This window comes from Elephas maximus, chromosome 3 (assembly GCF_024166365.1).
Source record: "Elephas maximus indicus isolate mEleMax1 chromosome 3, mEleMax1 primary haplotype, whole genome shotgun sequence".
Lineage (NCBI taxonomy): Eukaryota > Metazoa > Chordata > Mammalia > Proboscidea > Elephantidae > Elephas > Elephas maximus.
Genome location: NC_064821.1, coordinates 193,751,446 through 193,769,062, shown reverse-complemented (window position 1 = coordinate 193,769,062; position 17,617 = coordinate 193,751,446). Strand labels below are relative to the sequence as shown.

Sequence of the window (17,617 nt, the reverse complement as noted above, 5' to 3'; positions counted from 1 at the left end):
GCCTCACCCCAGCTCCCACTCTGCCACCGTCTGTGCTGTTGAGGTTCTCTCTTCCATCTGCTGTTCTCAACTACCTTGTGCTTCTTGAACCCATCTCTGGCAGCCAATAACCCCTTCTTCCCTCTAGCCCATCCATCCCCCAAAGCATCTTGGGTCAGGATTGCCCACCCCTCTTGACTGGTTGTGTTCAGCACCTGTACCCTTTCTTGCTTCATTTTCTGCTTGAAGGAAGGGGGAGGCGGGAGGAGGAAGAACTGGGGTGTGGTAATGGCCAAGAAGCCTGGGAAGGGTGGAGCAGGGAGTCTCTGAGGACTGTGTGGCCAGGGGGAAATGGGTGTCTGCATGTGGGTGTGTCCCCTCCTATACCACCCGGCCCTCCCTTCACCCTCTCTACCCCACCCTCCCAGCCTGCAATGTGACTATCCACAACCGCTGTAAAGACACCCTCGCCAACTGTACCAAGGTCAAGCAGAAGGTGAGACGGCAGGGAGGGCAGAGGGCTGGGGGAGAGGGTAGTGAGTGTGTGGTACCCACAAGCCTTTTCCCTTCATTCCCTACCCTGTCGGTGTTCCTTAACCTCTGCCCCAGTGATGGGGCAGCCCAGACTCCAACCCCAGGCCCCAGGCCCCACATGGGCCAGGCCTACTGCTGTAGACACATCTCCCCAGCACTGGGCTTAGCTACCCTGATGCCCTTAACCTCAATGCCAGCTTTCTCCCAATGGAGCCAGGTGTCCAGCTTCAGCATCTGCCCTGTGCCTATGGGGTGACCCTTCAGTGACAACTGTTCTTGGTATCTCTCTTGCTCTCACAGCAACAGAAAGCTGCCTTGCTGAAGAGCAACGCTGCCTTGCAGTCTGTTTCACTTCGCTGTAAGAGTGAGTAGTAGGGGAGTGGAGGAGCCCCCAAGGGACCCTGGGCTGCAGGCCAGTCAGCCCATAGCCTCTGCTGCCCCCATAAGGCTGTTCCCAGGCATAACACCTTCAGCCCTCAATTGTGCTGAGAGGCAGGACAGGAGAGTCCAAGTGGGCCTGAGGACTTGAGGTAGCTGGTCATCTGGGCCTGGCCAATCGCTGCATATTATTATCAGTTATTTACATTGCATTCTGATAGTGTTGGCAGCAGCCGTTAAGTGTCAGCTCAGCATTGGTTTAACAGAAGATGGTTCTTAACTCAAAAAGACCAGAGGCCCAGCCCCTGTCAGCCATTAGCCAAGTCACCCTGCACAAGTCTCTTAACCTATATGAACTTCAGTTTGCTCGTATAGGCTTGCTGCGGGGGAAGAGATAAGTAAAAGCTCTTCGTAAACATTAAAAATATTGCACAAACGTAAGGAAGCTTTATGGTTGTCATTTTTTTTTTTTTTTTCTAACATGGGAGGGGGCTGAGGTGGCAGAGCATGCCTCATTTCCTGTCAAGGAGCCAGGGAGGCCCAGGTTCTGGGAAGGCACCAGCGTTTGGTGTTAGCCTGCTCAGTATCCTCTCCATGACTTCTGTCTCCACAGCAACAACCCGGGAGCGGCCCACCTCTGCTATCTACCCCTCGGACAGCTTCCGGCAGTCCCTCCTGGGCTCCCGCCGCGGCCGCTCCGCCTTGTCTTTATCCAAGAGTGTTTCTACCACCAACATTGCTGGGTGAGCCTTCCTTTGGGGAAGGGGAGCCAGGCAGGCAGAGAGTGTGGCAGTGAGACCAGGGGGCCGAGAGGTCCTTTTCCATCCCTGGGTTCAGAATTTTAGACAGACAGGTAAGGAGAGCTTGGAAGGACTCCCTTTCAGATCCCGGCCTCGGTTCCCCACCTGGTAAGGGGTTTCTTGCCTGGGTGGGGGTGATACAGACCGCTTCTCCTTCCTTCAGACACTTCAATGATGAGTCCCCCCTGGGCCTGCGCCGGATCCTCTCACAGTCCACAGACTCCCTCAACATGCGAAACAGAACCCTATCAGTGGAGTCCCTCATTGATGAAGGTGAGCGTCTCTAGGTCTGGGGGTGACCTGGCGTAGCTGGAGAGGGCTGAGGAAGAGTGGCTGGTGGGGGCAGGCCTGGAAAGGGACCAGGAGAACCACCCAGGACCCAGGGAAGAGAATTTGGCTCTGAGTTGCTTCTCCCACCGATGCCCAGGTGCAGAGGTGATTTACAATGAGCTGATGAGTGACTTTGAGATGGATGAGAAGGACTTTGCAGCTGACTCTTGGAGCCTTGCAGTGGATAGCAGCTTTCTGCAGCAGCACAAAAAGGAGGTGATGAAGCAGCAGGATGTCATCTACGGTGAGCCAAGAAGCCCACCTCCAGCATCCTTTCCCTTCCTTCACCAGGTCCAGATTATCTATGTCCTTTCTTCTGCCAGGCCCTACCTCTTAGGCCCCCTTCCCTCATATTCCATTGGTCCCAAAACCCTGCCTGGCCCCCTACCTCTTGGGGCTGTTGGTCTGCAAGGCCCTGTCTTTGTCTCTTGCATCAGTTCCATCCTCACTCTTTACTCTGTGCCTGTTCTGTGCCCATCACCATGTCAGGGGCTGGGGGAAACCTAGATACATAGAGAACACATGGTTCCCACCCTAAAATAGCTTACAGCATGCGGTGGTAAGCCATAACAAAAAAAAAAATGATTAGGTAATGACCGAAGATAATAGTGGAGAACATTCACCTGGAAGGGACCTTGGAAACCTCATCTGAGCCCTGAGGGCACCAGCCTGGGGCCCCCACCAGTGGCGGCCAAGCCAGGGTAGAGGCCAAATGTCCCATTTGCCACACAGAGCTGATCCAGACGGAGCTGCACCACGTACGGACGCTGAAGATCATGACCCGCCTCTTCCGCGTGGGGATGCTGGAAGAGCTGCAGCTGGAGCTAGGTGTGGTGCAGGGCCTGTTCCCCTGCGTGGACGAGCTCACTGAAATCCACACACGCTTCCTCAGCCAGCTGTTGGAACGCCGACGGCAGGCTCTGTGCCCTGGCAGCACCCGGAACTTCGTCATCCATCGTTTGGGAGACCTGCTCATCAGTCAGGTGGGAAAAGGCAGGACCCATGGTAATAATGTTCATGGAAGGATATGTGACTGGCGTGGGCATTTCTTGCCTCCAGGCACTAGGGGGTGGTGGGGAGCCAAGGAGAGCTGGAGAGGTAGGAAGTCAGACTGCTGGGCAGGAGGCCAGAGGTGTGTCCAGGGAAGAGGGTGTGGCTTCAGGGGATATGCTGACCCAGCCTCGCTCCCCCAATTTCTAGTTCTCAGGCCCTAGCGCAGAGCAGATGCGTAAGACCTACTCGGAGTTCTGCAGCCGCCACACCAAGGCCTTAAAGCTCTATAAGGAGCTATATGCACGAGACAAACGCTTCCAGCAGTTCATCCGGGTGAGCAGACCTCTCCAGGACCACTCAACGCTCCTCTAATGGCCCAAGCAAGCCCAGCCTCCCCATTTTGGGGCATTTCCCATACACTGCACCCACATGGAGGTCAGGGATTTGGTTTAAAAGTTCACCGAACCCTTGTGGACTCACCCATGCATGATCATGTCACAAGAGCACCTCATACTGGCGGTACACTTCATGGTAGTCTCCCCGCTGCTCTCACTACCTCGTGTTTCTCACCGATTCTCTCACTACCTTATGTTGGCTGGTCTCCCAACAGACCTGTGGCGGTGTTACCCCCATTATTCAGATGTAATCATTGAGGCCAGTGTGAGGTAACTGGCCAAGGCAGGGCTGACACAGAGCTTGGGCTCTAAGTCCAGTGCTCTTTCTCTTGTCCTCCCCCGGCCCCTCTGGCCCTGAGCCCAGCCTCTTCCCTTGTAGAAGGTGACCCGCTCGGCTGTGATGAAGCGGCATGGGGTACAAGAGTGCATCCTGCTGGTGACCCAGCGCATCACCAAGTACCCGGTGCTCATAAGCCGGATCCTGCAGCATTCCCACGGTGAGTAGGAGGGTGCAGGGAGGGCAGTGGCTGGAAGAGGGCTGTCTGGGGCTAGGAAAAGCTCGGGATGACCAAGGGAAGGCCTAGGGTCAGCCTGGGGTAGGTGTGGGACCTGGGACGGCCTCTGAAGGTAGAATCAAGGTATGATGGGAATTGGGGCTGGAATGAAGCTGGCTGAGCCTCCCCCACCCCAACCCCCGGTGCCAGGAAACGAAGAGGAGCACCAGGACCTGACGATGGCACTGGGGCTGGTGAAGGAGTTGCTGTCCAATGTGGACCAGGATGTGCACGAGCTGGAGAAGGGGGCCCGCCTGCAGGAGATCTACAACCGCATGGATCCCCGTGCTCAGACCCCGGTGCCTGGCAAGGGTCCCTTTGGCCGAGAGGAGCTTCTGCGGCGCAAGCTACTCCACGATGGCTGCCTGCTCTGGAAGACAGCGACCGGGCGCTTCAAAGGTCAGTGGTCTGCTGGACAGGCCAGGCGGGTGTTCCCAGTCAGATATGGAGAGGGAGAAACATCCAGCCCTATGACCTCTCTTTCTACAACCCTACACCCAGGGTGAGACCCTGTGGGAGGAAAGAACCATGGCCTCTGTCACAGCGAAAGTCTAAATTCTAGATTAAATTTATGGACCATACCAAAAAGCCAGTTGCTGTGGAGTTGATTCTGAGGCTACCGCGTGTGTTGGAGTAGAACTGTGCTCTGTAGGGTTTTCAGTGGCTGATTTTTCAGAAGTAGATTGCCAGGCCTCTTTTCTGAGGCACCTCTGGGTGGACTTGAAGTGCCAACCTTTCAGTTAGCAGTGAGCACATTAATTGCTCGCACCACTCATGGATTCCCGTAGGGACTTCTTTATCAGTATTTATTCATTTCTTTGGTCCTTGCATCCCCAGTTTAACGAGGAAGCCAGAGGACAGGATCAGGGCAGTTGATTCTACCAGCTAGAATCCTTGCTAGCAGGGCTGGGGAATGGGCAGGAGCTTTGGGCACAGCTTGGACAACCCCAGAGGAGGGCACAGAGCCCAGGGACCAACAGGTAGGACGGAGAAAAGAGAAAAGAACAGAAAGGGGTGTTGGGGGCGGGGCAGCACTTTCCCAGGCCTTCTTCCCAGAATTTATCTGCACTGGCAAAGTCTTTCCTATCTAAATCAAGGCAAGGGAAGAGCAGGCCTCAGCTTTGGGGTGAGGAGGAACAAACGTAAACTGAGATATCTGAGGCCACTGTCAGCCCGAGCCTCGGTCCCCCTGTCATGACAACCCCAATCCACAGGCTTGGATATTGTCAGTCTTCACCAGCCTTTCCCCTTCATCCCTTTCTCTCCTTCCCATCCCTCCCACGCAGCAGCTAAGAATATAAACCATGGGGGGTTAAAAATAGCAAGGCTGGAGAGCTTTATTTCTGAAGCATTTAGCAAAAGCCCTTGCCTTCTGTGTGCCCACAGCTTAACAAGATCTCCAAGGACAGAGGAGGAGTGTGTGTTTTCTGGACTGTGACATCCAAATTTTATGGACTTGACCTTTGTTTTCTCCCTCAGTCTTAAAGTGCAGGACTCCACCCCATAGGACAGGAGAGCCTGAGGGGTGGGGCAGAGAAGTAAAAGGAAGGAGGGGTCTGGTGGGGCAGAAGGAGAGATGGCTGAGTGAGGGAAGGTCTTTCAGTCCTTTGAAGAAAAGAAACCAACTTTCTCCCTCCCCACCAAGCATGAGGTGAGAAGCAGGAATATGCTGGGCCAGAGGGAATTTAGGGCAGATATCCAAAAGGTCTTAGTTGTTAGATGTGGAGCTTAAGGTTAAAAAAAGGGTTGGTTCCTCTGTTCTGGAAATCCTTTATGACTCTCACAAAAATTCTGGACCTTTTCACCGCAAAAAATACATGTGTGTTATATCAGTACATAAAATCAACCATGTAACTTTAGAGGGCTTACAGAGCCCCTGAAGCCCAGCAGTGGATATCCTAGGGGTCTCTAGACTCCAGATTAAGGAACCTGCATTAGTAGGGTAACCCACCCAGTGCCCTCTGTGTAAGGAGGGTTTTTCCAAAGGCATTCAGGAATCCCTCGAGGCCCCTTCTGGCCTGAAAAGCTGTTTTATCTGGTAACACATGGACCGCCCCGCTTTATGCCCCCATTTCTGAGCTATAAGAATGAGGCGTTAGGAGGCCTGAAAAGCTGGGGGAAACCACCAGAGGGCAGAGAGGCCAGGAAGAGAGGAATTGGAGCTGGGTAGCCTGGTGTCTACGAGGGAAACAAAGCTGCTCAGGCTTTAGTGCAGACTGTTCTCTCACTTCGTCCACCTGCCAGATGTGTTGATGCTGCTGATGACGGATGTGCTAGTGTTTCTCCAGGAGAAGGACCAGAAGTACATCTTCCCTACCCTGGTGAGGCCCTCCCTACTTTTCCTCTCCTTTCCCATACAGACAAGTGTCTCAGGCCCTTCTTGCTCTCCTACCCCAGCCCAAAGAGCTGTGGGGGCCTTCAGAGTGAAGCCACTATTGTCAGAACCATTACTGCCATAGAATAATCAATTGTAGAGTAGCTAACAAGTATTGTGACTGCGCAGGGGCTGTTACACCTGGGAGGAAGGTCTATTATTATCATCCTCATTTCATACATGAAGAAAGTAAAGTTTAAAGTTAGTTAAATAATTTATCAAGGGCCACACATGTTTCTAAGGCCTCCGGCTAGCTCCAAAGCCTAGGCTCTGAACTGGATTCTTAGGCTGACCCTTCAACCCTTTGGGTTTTCCAGAAGGGTTGAAGACCCAAATATCCAGGAGGCAGAATTCCCGGGCTTAATCCTTCCTTTACCCTGACTGGCAGGACAAGCCCTCAGTGGTCTCGCTGCAGCAACTAATCGTACGGGACATCGCCAACCAGGAGAAAGGGATGTTTCTGATCAGCTCAGGCCGCCCCCCGGAGATGTATGAGGTCCACACAGCATCCCGCGATGACCGGAGCACCTGGATCCGCGTTATCCAGCAGAGTGTGCGAGTGTGAGTGTGTGCCTGCGGCCTGCGTGTGGGTGTGGCCTCAGGGTATCTGCAGCATCGAGTTCCAGGCTGCTGTGCTCCCTGTGAACAGTACCTGGCATTCAGAGTGAGAGCAGAGAGGAGGTGGCCCACAGCAGGGGAGGTGATCTGTGTTCATATTTTATACACTGACCTCGACCACCTTTCAAATGCAGCAGGAACACACAAGCAAAGGAATATTTTGAATGGTCACATCATGCCCGCCAGCCAACAATAGCTTCAGCCACATTAATATCTTGGTCTGTAGGCAAAGCCCCAAAAACCCATGGCCTTTGAGTTGATTCTGGCTCATAGCAACCCTGTAGGGCAGAATAGAACTGCCCCATGGGATTTCCAAGGCTGTAACCTTTATGGCAGCAGACTGCCACGTCTTGCTCCTATGGAGCAGCTGGTGGGTTTGAACTGCCAGCCTTTTGGTCAGCAGCCAAATGCTTGACCACTGCGCCACCAGGGCTCCTTGGTCTGTAGGCTGTTATTTGGATCATATTGTATTTTACTTTTATTTTCTAAAAACACACGAGAAAAAGGATAACGAAAACATTGATACTGGAGATAAGAGAAGTCTCGCAAACTCAGGCAAGAAGGAAATCGTTTAGTGACCTCAAGCAGCAAATCTTCAGCTTCTGTTGGGCACACTTTCGATATGAGGCAATGGCATGTCCAATTGTGATAGGAGGAAAAAGTCAAGTGGAGCATATGAAAATGTTGAAAATGGATTGCTGAAGCTTATGCCTAAGGAATAAATTCGAATTAGGATTATATTTTCAGCTTTCAGGGAATGGATTTTCTTCCACTCTCTAAGATGTAAAATTTGTTTTTCCTTTTAACTTTTGTAATCGATGCATTTGAATGAATTTTTCAGAAATATATTCAAAAGTACAAAACGGCCTATTCCAGGAAAACAATTCGCATTACCTTTCCGTTGACAGTATGTCCACAGTGGCCTTTAGTAACAGTATTAATGTTTATAGTTGTGAAGATTTTAACTAATACAACACTACTTAACGTATTGAGCTTCTGCCATGTTCAAGACACGGTTACATTATTTCATTTAATCCTAATGGGAAACCTGTGAGGAAAATATTATCCCCATTTTTCCGAGGAAGAAATAAAGAGGCTACCGCCTGGTAAATAGTGGAGCCAGGATTTGAACCCAGTGGTTAAGCGCTGGGCTGGTAACTGGTTAAGTGCTCGGCTGCTAACCAAAAGGTCAGCAGCTTGCTCCTTCCATAAAGGTTACAGCCTTGGAAACCCCATGGGCAATTCCACATGGTCTTATAGGGTCTCTATGAGTCAGAATCGACTTGCTGGCAGTGGGTTTGGTTTTGTTTGATGCTAAAGTCTGTACCTGTCTACGTTATGTGGCTTCTTGAGAGGTACATTCCACTAAATGCAGATGATCGGTGCTCAGAAAAGGAAACAGTCAAGACTAAATGAAGCCAAGGCAGGGGGCTGATGAGTCTTACTGGAAGAGGGGTACATAGAACATAACTTGGGAAGGGGAGGAGAACCTCTGGGAAGTTCAGAGGAGGCCGATTCCTGATCTAGCTTCTTCCTCCCAACCCCACCCGATGTTATCTGCCCAGGTGCCCATCTAGGGAGAACTTCCCCCTGATTGAGACAGAGGATGAGGCTTACCTCCGGCGAATCAAGCGTAAGTCCACCCACAGGGAGTTTGTTAAAGGATTTATAATAGAGCCACACAATGGAGTACTATGCAGCTGTTAGAAAGAGTGAGCTGGCTCTGTGGGGACTGATACAGATTCATAACCAAAATATATCATTAAGTGAAAAAAGCAAGGTTTCACGCAATGTAAAGTGTATGCTACCATTTGTGTAAAAATAACGGGGATGGATATATATATACGTACGTATTGTGTGTGTGAGAAAGAGAGACTAATATGTCTAGAAAGATATTATCACTATGGTTACCTCTGGGAAGTGGAACCGTGAAGACCAGAGTGGGGAGTATTACTCTTTCACTATAGGGTCTTGTAGTTGGGTATGATCTAATTGCTATTTAAAAAGAGCCCCCCTCCAAAAAAAAAAAATCAATTGCTTAAACAAAGTAAAAGATTGTTTCTCTCCACATCATAGTCCAGAGGTGAGCAGAGCAGGATAGTCATGTATCTCTGCCATCTTCAATGTGAAGCTTCCATCTCTAGGTCCAAAGTGGCTACTCCAGCTCCCACTGTCACAGCTGTATCCCAGCTAACAGGGAGGAGTAAAGGAACAAGGGGATTTATACCATTTGTTTTAAGGGCGGATCTGGAAGACACTCACATCCTTTGGTCAGAATTTCGTCATGTGGCAATGTATAGCTGCAAGGCAGGCTGGGAAATGTAGTCTTTAACTGGACAGCCATGTGCCCAGATGAAACTTAAAGGCATTCTCTGAAGGAAGATGGGGAGAATGAGAATTGGTGGGCATCTTGCAATTCCTGCAACAAACCTTTTTTACTTTAGTTTTTAAAACAAAAGCGTATGTGTTACTTTCTTCCCCCAAAAGATATTTCTTCTTCTTTGTCAATGCCAAGAAAACAAAATTAAGTGCTGCCACTCTGCCCAGCAGCCCGGGCTCCTGTGTGCTCATCTGTTCCTTATTCACAGTGGAGCTGCAGCAGAAGGACCGGGCACTGGTGGAGCTGCTGAAAGAGAAGGTTGGGCTGTTTGCTGAGATGACCCATTTCCAGGCCGAAGAGGATGGCAGCAGTGGGATGCCCCTGCCAGCCCTGCCCAGGGGCCTCTTCCGCTCCGAGTCCCTCGAGTCCCCTCGTGGAGAGCGACTGCTGCAGGATGCCATCCGTGAGGGTGAGGGAGCTCCCAGGAGAGTCCAGGCCATCCCCTCACCATCATAGAATGTGGACACGTGGACCTCATAGTCCATAAACACCCTCACCTACCTGTTCTGTGCCAGACACTCAGCCAGTTGCTGGGGATGGCGAGGGAAGAGGCATGGTCTTTGGTACTGTTTGATACACCTCATAATGTCCCTTATGCACCTTTAATGACCTGTATCTCGTGTGGTTGTGTGGGTGAGACCCCACGCCCTGGGCAGGGGGCAGTCCCTTGGATGCTTGAATGTCTGTGTGTGTTGGGTGAAGGACATCCCTTCCCATTCCCCACCTCTTCCTCTTTCCCCTCAGTGGAGGGCCTGAAAGACCTGCTGGTGGGGCCTGGAGTGGAGCTACTCTCAACGCCCCGGGAACCAGCCCTGCCCGTGGAACCAGACAGCAGTGGTAACACGAGTCCTGGGGTCACTGCCAGTGAGTGTCAGGGCAGGGGACCAAGGGAGTGGGTGGGAGGAGCTAAAGAGAATGAGATGGTTCCAGGGACTGAGTGGTGGCAGGCCCTGGAGAAGTGAGCTTGGCCCGTCCTTTTCCCCTGCTCCACAGATGGTGAGGCCAGAACCTTCAATGGCTCCATTGAGCTCTGCAGAGCAGACTCAGACTCCAGCCAGAAGGTGGGTCCTCAGAAGGTTCCAGGACTTGGGCTAGAGGGTGGGAAAGTGGGACAGAGACCGCTGGCCTATAGACCCTCAGCACAGAGCTGTCAGGGCAGGCACCAGGCCCTTGTATGCTTGCTGACACCCTGTCCTCCCCCATTTCTGCAGGATCGAAATGGAAATCAGCTGAGATCTCCCCAGGAGGTGAGATGGGAATTTGATGATATAGGAAACCAAAGGGAGGGTACACTGAGCCTGAGAAATGGGGCCTGATTTGGAGTGGCGTGGGGACAAGTCTACATCTCAAAGTATTTGGAGTCCTGTTGTCCCCACACCCACACCTATTCAACTTCTGGGCAGTTCTCTCGTCTTGAAGCTTGGGCCCTGTTCCCATCTTCTCCTCTGTCCTCAGGAGGTGTTACAGCGATTGGTCAGTCTCTATGGACTTCTGCATGGCCTACAGGTCAGTGAGGGGAGGGGCCGCCATGGGGCAAGGGCCACCGTGGGGCAAGGGCTAGGTGGGCAAGAGGGAGGAGCCAGGCCAGAGATACCCACTTAGGAGGGGCAGAGCCATCCTAAACGGCCTTTCTAAGGACTGTCAGCCAGGAGGAAGGTAGCAGCTGCCTATCTCCACCTCTCCACCCCATAATCCACGAGGTGAGGCCTTGGTGGCGAGATGGCATAGAGGTGGAGCATAACCTGGGTACAGGCCCTCTGCATCCCACAGCACGGGACATGGAGGATAGGCCCTTGTTGACCGCTGAGGCCTACAGTAACTCTTGGGAGGGCTGCAGATAGAACTTCCTGTTTTCCTGTTTTGTGTGAGGATTTGTGGTGGAACTCTAGGAAGCCAAGTCTAATGGCCTTTCTAAGTATTGCCCTAGCCGCAGCTCCCTAGGAATGATGATGGCCTTAGGCTGGGGGTAAGGGTGTGGAGTAGAACCAAAAAAAAACCCGAACCAAAAAAAACCCCAGAGCCGTTGCTGGTGAGTCGATCTGACTCAGCGACCCTATAGAGAGCAGGGTAGAACTGCCAAATAGGGTTTCTAAGGCTGTAACGTTTATGGAAGCAGACTACCACATCTTTCTCCCTCGGAGTGGATGGTGGATTTGAACTGCTAACCTTTTGGTTAGCAGTTGAGTGCCTAACCACTGTGGCACCAGGGCTCCTTAGAAGGAAACAAGGGGGGCCTCATACACCCTCCTGTCTCCATCCCACCCCCAGGCGGCTGTGGCCCAGCAGGACACTTTGATGGAAGCCCGGTTCCCTGAGGGCCCTGAGCGGCGGGAGAAACTGCCCAGAGCCAACTCTCGGGATGGGGAGGCTGGCAGGGCCGGGACTGCCCCTATAGCTCCTGAAAAACAGGCCACAGAACTGGCACTACTGCAGCGGCAACACGCACTGCTGCAGGAGGAGCTGCGTCGCTGCCGGCGGCTCGGAGAGGAGCGGGCGACAGAGGCCAGCAGCCTGGAAGCCCGGCTCTGGGAGAGCGAGCAGGCCCGGGCTTTGCTGGAGCGGGAGGCTGAAGAGGCCCGCAGGCAGCTGGCCGCCTTGGGCCAGACTGAACCGCTCCCGGCTGAGGCCCCCTGGGCCCGCAGAGCTCTGGATCCTCGGCGGCGTAGCCTTCCTGCAGGCGATGCCCTGTACTTGAGCTTCACCCCCCCACAGGTAAGGAAGGTTGGAACCATGAACTAACCCAGGGTGGACGTAAAAGTCCATGAGACAACCAAAAATAAATTGGACTGTTGGGAATTTGTGCCCAAATGAAATCAGGCAACAGATTTGGAGGCTATTAGGATATCAGCTGAAAGAAACTTAGTTGGGAGCAGGGGTGAGTGTTGAAAGACAATTGGGCAGTAGCTGTAAAGGAAATCAGTTGGTGGTGGATCCAAAGTGAGGGTGTTCAGTGAGCCCCGTGGAAAGAGCAGTCTTGGGGCCCAGCAGGGCCCACTGCTTTCAGCTGAGCAGTCTTCACCCTGCTCATTCCCTGGCCTGCTGCTTCTTCTGCCCACTGTCCACAGCCTAGCCGAGGCCATGACCGCCTCGATCTGCCTGTGACTATCCGCTCCATCCATCGGCCCTTTGAGGACCGAGAGAGGCAGGAGCTGGGCAGTCCTGAGGAACAGCTGCAAGACAGCAGTGACCCAGACACCGGCAGCGAGGAGGAAGGTAGCAGTCGTCTGTCGCCACCCCATAGTCCACGAGGTGAGGCCTTGGTGGCGAGATGGCATTGAGGTAGAGCGTAACCTGGGTACAGGCCCTCTGCATCCTGCAGCATGGGACATGGAGGATAGGCCCTTGTTGACTGCTGAGGTCTACAGTAACTCTTGGGAGGGCTGCAGAGAGGACTTGCTATTTTGTGTGAGGATTGGTGGTGGAACTCTAGGAAGCAAAGTGTAAGGGCCTCCCCTCCTCCAGTAGGGTGGTGATTCCCAACCTTTTCAAGCAGAAATCCATTTTCAAAGTCAAAAAAATTTCAAAGACTTCCAAGTTCTTATAGTTGATTTAGGAAATACAGAATAACCAAAAGCTACGATGACTTTATATAATAATCTTAAAATAGTTTGTATTTAACTAATTAGCTTTTGGAGCCCTGGTGGCTCATGGTTAAGAGCTCAGCTGCTAACTAAAAGCTCGGCAGTTCGAATCCACCAGCCGTTCCTTGAAAGCCCTATGGGGCAGATTTACTCAGTCCTGTAGGGTTGCTATGAGTCAGGATCAACTTGATGGAAACAGATTTGGCTTTGGTTTAATCACATTATATCTTTGTATACTTACAAAGTATATAAGGTAGCTGGGTGTAGTTACATTGCTTACATTGTTGACAGGTTTTTCCTTCACCCAGACTGTTTGCCCTCCCTCCACAGATCTGAGGCCCCTCAGCCCGCAGATGGGGGACATTAGTGTAGGATTGCACTTCCTCATGGGGTCCTCTGCTCACTCACTGGCTTTGCTCTGTCCCCCTTCAGACTTCACTCGAATGCAGGACATCCCTGAGGAGACGGAGAGCCGCGATGGGGAGCCTATAGCCTCAGAGAGCTAAGGGGGCCCCTCCCCTGTCCTATGCCCCTGTGAAGAACATTACTGAGTGGGGCAAACCTTGGGAACTCCAGTCTACCAACGGTGAGGGGGCATTTGAAAGAACTGCTGATTGTCCTTGCCAGCTCTTGGGATCCTTGGATACCTGGGGCCATTTAGGAACCTGGGGGAGTTAGGCCACAGTGCCCCCTGGTGGCATCCAAAAGGAACACCACAGATGCCATTTTTTATGCCTTCTTCCCCTACTTTAGGAAAATTTATTTATTTATTATTAGTTATGGGGGGAGAGGGGAGATTTAAAGGACCAGGGACATGGGAACCAAGCCATAGGGATCAGGAGGCCTTGTCCTTTAACACTACTGGGGTATATTTGGGCTTAACCATGCAGTTGCTGGGTCCTAGCCCTGACATGCTTCCCCTGACAACACCTCTCTTTGAGGGGAGGCTGCAGCCACAGGACCCTAACTGCATCTTTAAGAAGGGCTGTAGGTGGGGACATGTCCCTCCCCCTTCTCCCCTCAACCTCTTACTGCTGTTCTCCCTTCTCTCTATCTTCCATGGAAACCCCAGGGAGATAACCTGGCTTCCTGGAGTAGATGGAATAGAGGTTGGGGTGGCCATAATGGTTTTGTTGGGGGCTGAGGAAGAAACCCCACAGGGACCAGAATGTTTTGTTTTGTTTTCTTTTCTTTTTTGTACCAAAGCCAACTGCACGTGTTTTATATTTTTAAGAGAAGATTGTAGGCAATTAGAGATCACAGCCTTCTATCTCCACATCTGAAGAATTTGAGGAGTAGGGGACAATGTCTTCTACTCCCATTCACAGCAGTGGGGGGGCCTATTCCGACCTCTTCCCCAGCCATTTGGGAAAAGAAGTTCTAGGGTCTGCTGGGAAATCTCTACAAAGCCTAACCTCACCCCTCACCTCAGCAACCATGACCTGAAACCTCAGTGTGAATTTTGGGGATTATTCAATGGAACCCCCCCACAGTGCTCACCAGCCCCAGCCATTTTTCTGCCAATTTGATTGTACAAAAAGAAAGAAGAAAAAAAAGAAAAAAAAAAAAAAAGATCAAGCAGGGTAAATTAAAGACCTGGAACCCCATGAGGTGCTGTCTCTCTTGATGTCTGCTAAGGGGAGATGAGGAAGGGGAAGCCAGGCAGGGACCTTGGTGCTTCCATAAGAGGTCCTTTTCCTCTCCCTCACTGGAAGGGCAGTTTCTGCCTCACTGGAGAGAGGGGCACCAACAAGGGAAGTGGCTGCAAATCTCTTGGAATGAGATACGGGATATTCACAAATACAAGGATAAAAATAAAGGGCACAGTTGGGCTCCAGTGGCTAAAATGGGAATTCCAATATTAGAAAACTTGTTTTCATCTCATTTGCATGCTGTGCTCAAAACCACATCAGCCTGTTGCCCCCATCCCTCGTCCCTCTTTTGGCACAGCTGCCGCCACCCTCTCCCCAGTGTCCATTTCCAGACTCAGTCCCCACCGTCCCATGTTCTCCATGGTGTCAGAGCCCTGGGGTGACTTCTTCCAGACCCTGGAGTGACCTCTTTCAGACTGTTCGCCTCATAGGAGCTGCTTGTTTTTTGGCTTTTTTAGAGGTGGTGAGAGAGGAGGTGGTTTCAGTTCTTTTGGGGGGGAGTTTCGGTGTGTTTCCTGCTCTGATTGATGTCCTGTGCTGGAGCTGTGGGGCTAGGGGGAGGTGAGGTGATAAGTACTGGTACACATATGCACATGGCCCCCTTGGAGCCTGTGGGGTAAGGTGATAAGAATGGCACACAGGCACTTAGCAAGACCTCAACTAGAAAGAGGAATTGAAAATGCTGGGGTGGGGGGGCTGGCTTGGCGGGGAGGGGCAGCCAGCACCCTCCACTCCTGTAACTCATCCACCTGCATCTGGCCTTCATAAGGTGCTTTCTTATCCACTATATGTATCCTGTGAGGTAGGAATTGTTCTCGTTCGATAGACAGGGAAGCCTGGATAAGCAAGCCTGAAAGGAGCCAGTCCTAGTTTCAGCCCTCTACTTCCTCCCCTCATCCTCTCTGCCTAAAGGTACCAGAGCTCCAGGTTCCAAACACACATTTCATAGCACCACAGACCACCAGGAAAAGGAGGGCAGGCTCCCTGGACGTCCTCACGTGGATCCAGCCAGGGAGACTGGAAGGCACAGATCCAGTGTGGAGACGCCCATAGCTCACGCGAGGGCAACAGTTGGCTTTATCCTCAGCAGCACTGATTCTCCTGCCACCTTTTCACCCAAACTTCCTCATCCTTTGGTCCCAAAACCGAAAGCCAAAGCATTTCTCTGATGTGGCTGTCCCTGAGACGTGAGCCCCTCCCTCACATTCGGTCCCTTGTTCCCTCCTGCCGCAGTTTCAGAGCTCTCTGGCCTTGTGCTCCAAGGAGCCAGGGCCCAGCCTCCTCCCCACAGCGTGGCCTTCCTTCCGTCCGGAGGAGCGCCAGTGTGAATGGCTCACGTCCGAGCCCACCATGCCAGGCCCTCCGGCGCCCACACCCTTTCCCTAACCAGTCCCCCTTCAGGGTAAGTCTTCAAGCGTTCATTCTCTCTGACTTTAAACTCCGTCAATATTTACCTCTGGGTCCCATAAAGCAGAGATGCCCCCAGAGGAGTCAATATCCGGATCTCAGCAGGGCCAGCTGAAGAGCCGCCTCGGGCTGAGGTGGGAAGAAGGGACTTAGAATTTTCCATCTTCCTGTAATTGGCTGGGAACAGGCCTGGGGTTTTGGACCAGTTTAAACATCATCAAAAAGAGGAAATTAAACATCCAGAGGCTAATTAAATCTCTTCAACTTTGCTTAACATGCTTTGAATTGGGTAGCTGTTCAGAGCCTCTAATTCTCAGCAGAATCCATCTGGTGCCCTGGGATCCGAGTGGCCAGAGCCATCCTAGGTTAGTCACGCCGGAGAGCTTAGTTCACGGGAGCGATAGAAGCGGGGGCTCCAGCCCTTCTGCCGCTCCCCTCCCCTTTCCAGGGGCTGCCCCCCAAAAGCCCCGTCTCATGTCTAACCTTTATCGTTGCTGGGTCTCTATGGATATGGAAGCCAAAGGCAAGCGCCATTGCCTGGAGATGTACCTTCAAGCAGTCTGAGGGGCCAACCACTCAGTTCTTTATATAAGACTTTCATTTCACTTCAGAGCATGTACAGCCATTCCAGAAGAGACCTACATAGATCTGCTACCTCTAGCTCCCAGCTGCCCCCCCTTTCCTCCTTTTCTTTCTCCATTTTACAGGGAGTGTAAAAATAAGATCCCTGGGTGGCGCAAACGGTTTGTGCTCAAACCTAAAGGTTTGTGGTTTGAACCCACCCAGAGGTGCCATAGAAGAGAGGCCTGGCAATCTGCTTCCATAAAGATTATATCCAAGAAAACCCTACGGAGCAGTTCTAACGCACAGGGTCACCGTGACTCCAAATCAACTCTACAGCAATAGGTTTGGATTTTTAGTAGGAATAATGTATAACACTGTATTTCAGGCAGTTTCATCTGCACAACAGCCCCTTTTACAGACAAAAAAACTGGCACAGAGAGGTAAAGTAACTTGCCCAAGGTCCCTCAGCTGGTTAGTGTCAGAGCTAGGACTTGAATCCAGATGGTGTGCCACCTGAGTTTATACTCCTCTCAGCTCTGCACTTGGTGTGGGGAGGAAGACCAGCACCATCTTTCTGTGATTACTGGCACTACCTTCAGCCTCTTCTCCCAGCCTCTTTCTGCATCTCTATTCCCCACTCGGTTAGCACTACGGTTGCTAACCAAAAGGTTGGCAGTTTGAATCTACCAGGCACTCCTTGGAAACTATGGGGCAGTTCTACTCCATCCTGTAGGGTCACTATGAGCCAGAATCGACTAGACAGCAGCAGGTTGGTTTTTTTTTTTTTTTTTTTAATGCCCCATTCATGTTCTTGACCTATCATTATCTTCACCTCTCCCTTCAAATCCTGATTTAAGAGACACACAGTGCCCCCAGCGAGCACCAGGACGTTACACCCAGGGCCGGGCAGGTGCCAGGGATCCAGTAAAACCCCCCGCCTCGGATCTCCCTGCAGGGGAACTACAGCTTTTGCAGCTGAGGGCACCATCGAGATGTTAAGAGATGGGATGTCCAGGGAAGGAGAACATTTCTGGCCTTGGTACCAGAGAGGGACAAGGGCACACTCCATTTTGAGGTG

The 17,617-nt window shown here is 51.9% G+C and overlaps 1 protein-coding gene across 14 annotated transcripts in view; it reads left to right on the top strand.

The window, feature by feature from the left end:
- The window catches only part of ARHGEF2 (Rho/Rac guanine nucleotide exchange factor 2), a 49,680-nt gene extending 35,157 nt beyond the window's left edge, over positions 1–14,523 (top strand). For 12 of the 14 annotated variants that reach the window (XM_049880745.1, XM_049880744.1, XM_049880742.1 and 9 more), the window contains 20 exons: positions 408–475; positions 814–877; positions 1,505–1,634; positions 1,855–1,964; positions 2,119–2,265; positions 2,754–3,004; positions 3,222–3,347; positions 3,789–3,906; positions 4,114–4,362; positions 6,208–6,284; positions 6,726–6,898; positions 8,521–8,588; positions 9,544–9,744; positions 10,080–10,199; positions 10,329–10,396; positions 10,547–10,582; positions 10,791–10,841; positions 11,604–12,047; positions 12,401–12,584; positions 13,349–14,523. In XM_049880745.1, the coding sequence (XP_049736702.1) occupies positions 408–475; positions 814–877; positions 1,505–1,634; positions 1,855–1,964; positions 2,119–2,265; positions 2,754–3,004; positions 3,222–3,347; positions 3,789–3,906; positions 4,114–4,362; positions 6,208–6,284; positions 6,726–6,898; positions 8,521–8,588; positions 9,544–9,744; positions 10,080–10,199; positions 10,329–10,396; positions 10,547–10,582; positions 10,791–10,841; positions 11,604–12,047; positions 12,401–12,584; positions 13,349–13,422 (2,759 nt within the window). In that variant the 3' untranslated portion in view covers positions 13,423–14,523. Of the gene's footprint in view, positions 1–407; positions 476–813; positions 878–1,504; positions 1,635–1,854; positions 1,965–2,118; positions 2,266–2,753; positions 3,005–3,221; positions 3,348–3,788; positions 3,907–4,113; positions 4,363–6,207; positions 6,285–6,725; positions 6,899–8,520; positions 8,589–9,543; positions 9,745–10,079; positions 10,200–10,328; positions 10,397–10,546; positions 10,583–10,738; positions 10,842–11,603; positions 12,048–12,400; positions 12,585–13,348 lie in introns of those variants that run through there. The other 2 variants (XR_007516840.1, XM_049880749.1) reach the window with 2 other exon arrangements.
- The last annotated feature ends 3,094 nt before the right edge of the window (positions 14,524–17,617 follow it).